At 49.9% G+C, this 2,518-nt stretch overlaps 1 protein-coding gene across 1 annotated transcript; it reads right to left on the bottom strand.

The window, feature by feature from the left end:
• Positions 1 to 233: 233 nt before the first annotated feature.
• On the bottom strand, positions 234 to 1,321 carry LOC123042363 (protein SRC2 homolog). Its single transcript, XM_044464834.1, has one exon. It carries the CDS (start codon positions 975 to 977, stop codon positions 528 to 530), a length of 450 nt encoding a protein of 149 aa, XP_044320769.1. The 5' UTR covers positions 978 to 1,321; the 3' UTR covers positions 234 to 527.
• Positions 1,322 to 2,518: the final 1,197 nt, after the last annotated feature.

Genomic DNA, 2,518 nt, shown 5'->3' with positions numbered 1-2,518 from the left:
TTGATTCAGCGTAGCAATATACCGGCCTTGTCAGTGTCGGCAAAAATGGCTGCGTCAGTTGAAACTGAAATAGTACTAGCTGCTGGTGGCGGACAATTAACGTTAGGCTTTTGCCTCCTACTCGTGCCTGCCACTAGGCTTTTTGGTGCAAGTCAAAGACCGTCGAATAGTCCTAGTACTTTTCTTGTGCACGAGTAGGAGGCACCAGATGGTGCAAATCAAAGACCGTCAACTCAAAGATATATCTTGTCCTGCAATCAAACCAGCATTTTCATTTCCGTGTCTATCTTGAATTCTTGATCATCATTTGTTACATGGAAAAGAACGGCATGCATGCACGCCCCAAATCATGCTGCTTTCACAATATACTCATCACGTAGTAATAATTAAACAAGTGGACATAGAGTCACGCCCATCATCACACGCGACGGTATAGTAGTAGCAGTATCTACAATTATCAAAGCCCCAACTGTCTAACCACTACGCACACCAAGGCAAGCCGATAAGCACGTCGTGGTACGATCAAGTCAACCGCCGCAGCCGCCACCGCAACCGCCGCCGCACCCACCGCCTCCTCCGCACCCGGAGCTGAGCGCCGAGCCGACGATGACGCCGGTGGCCAGGCCGGCGCCTGCGCCGAGGGCCAGCCCCGCGCCGGCACCCATGCGCCCTCCCTGCTTCCTCCCGGCGTCGACGGGCGGCGGCGGGTACGCGTAGCCTGGGGGCGGCTGCTGCGCCGGGTATCCGTACGCCCCGGCGGGAGGCGGCGGCGGGTAACCCTGGCCGTAGTAGTAGACGTTGTTGTTGTCCTGCCGGTGCGGCTTCTTGGCCCCCTTGGCGCAGCCGAAGGCGGCCACGGCGGCCACCGCCACCGTCGCCACGACAGCGAAGGCCACGAGCGCCGCGGGGCTCCCCAGCCCCAGGTCGTGGGCGAACGCTCCTGCGTGCTGCGCGGCCAGAGGCCCCAGCCTCACCATTGCTGCTTTCGGCTGGAGGAGGAAGGAGAGGGCGGAGCTGGCTAGGGAGGAAAGTTGTGGGAAGAGCTTGCGCCTTGCGGGGCGGGGAAATAATAAACCTGGTGCGGCAGTTGGATCGCCGATCGCGGGGTCAAAGTCTTCGGTGTTCGGTTCGGCTAAACTATTGGTGCGAGAGCAATCGATCAGGGAGGCGCGGGTGGAATATATATCTAGCAAAACTACGCGTGCAACCTCCCAAGACCGGCGACTTTGGGGGGCACCAAGGAATTTCCTCCGGGATCTCTCGCTTTCGTAGGCTATTCACAAGGACGAAAATTCAGAGGGGAATTCCCACGAATCCTCCCCTGCATTTGTGGGTAATTTATGCACGTCCGGTTGCTTCGGAGGCAAGGGAAGCCCCATGATTTATTTTGTTTGTTTGTTTGCCGTGGAAGAAATCCCATGATTTGGATCGATTTGTTATCTAGTAGAGCGGTTTATATATTTCGGTTATCTTGGGATTGGGATAGAGCCAGTTAAAAACGCCAACTCCGTCTCAGCCGTATGTTGATCACAAGAAAGCATATCCAATTATCCGTGCGGGAGACGAGAGGCAGTTTGGATTAATTTACACTTGCCGCGGCCACGCAGCCTATTTTTCTCCGCCAACCCCGTAGGATACGGCATTGGCCCATGCACGCATGCATGCTGGGAACCGGTGGTTTTCGCCTTTTCCCACCATAATTTCTGCGGATTGGTTGTGGTCTTTGTTGCTCAAAAAGAAAGTTTAGATGGATGGTGATGGCAGATATAATTGACGTGCAGAGCAAGATCTGATTGGCGCTTAAGCTCATGAAAGGTGACGTGAAAAAACTTAATTAACTTGCGTCTTCCATGGTGGCTTCCCAAAAGCGAGGCACGGCAAGTTGCATATTTTTGGCGTTTGGCACGAGTGCCCACATGCCACCCTTCCGTCCACCAGTGCCTAAATTCATGTAACATTTGAAGTAGTTTGGATGCCAACAACCTTGCCAAAAAAACATAGAGAAATGGCTCATTGCTACCCAATCGAGGTGGGCCAAGAGTAATAACAATAAAGAGAGATAAGCCAGAGATTCTCACGCGTGCTTGCAGTTGAGGTGGTCCCCACTCGATAGCAAGTAGTAGTATATTGTAGGCATCACTAAAATATCTGAATTTTCCTAAATTAGAATACTGTTTTCGAATTATTTCAAAGAAATTTCATTGAATTTAAATAACATTTTGCTTTGGATTTAACTTTGATTTAACGTGATATATGAGGTGAAGATTTTTTTTGGTACCACCAAATTTCATCAAAATTTTAAACTTTGTGTGAGTGAATAGAAATTTGGTTACACCTAGTAAAGTTGAAACTGCATTATATATATCCTTGAGAGAGTTAAGATGTCCTAGTTTAGGATACACACAAACACAATGCCACTTGGTAGGAGGATCATGCACAATTGAAGATTACATTTTAATGTTAATCATGTACTTAGTCAAAACATTATAGGTTGACAAGAAGTTAAAATGTCTCCATG

The sequence above is a fragment of the Triticum aestivum genome, chromosome 2B, assembly GCF_018294505.1.
Source record: "Triticum aestivum cultivar Chinese Spring chromosome 2B, IWGSC CS RefSeq v2.1, whole genome shotgun sequence".
NCBI lineage: Eukaryota > Viridiplantae > Streptophyta > Magnoliopsida > Poales > Poaceae > Triticum > Triticum aestivum.
The sequence above is the reverse complement of the archived record's forward strand: the minus strand, read 5'-3'. Positions and strand labels throughout refer to the sequence as shown.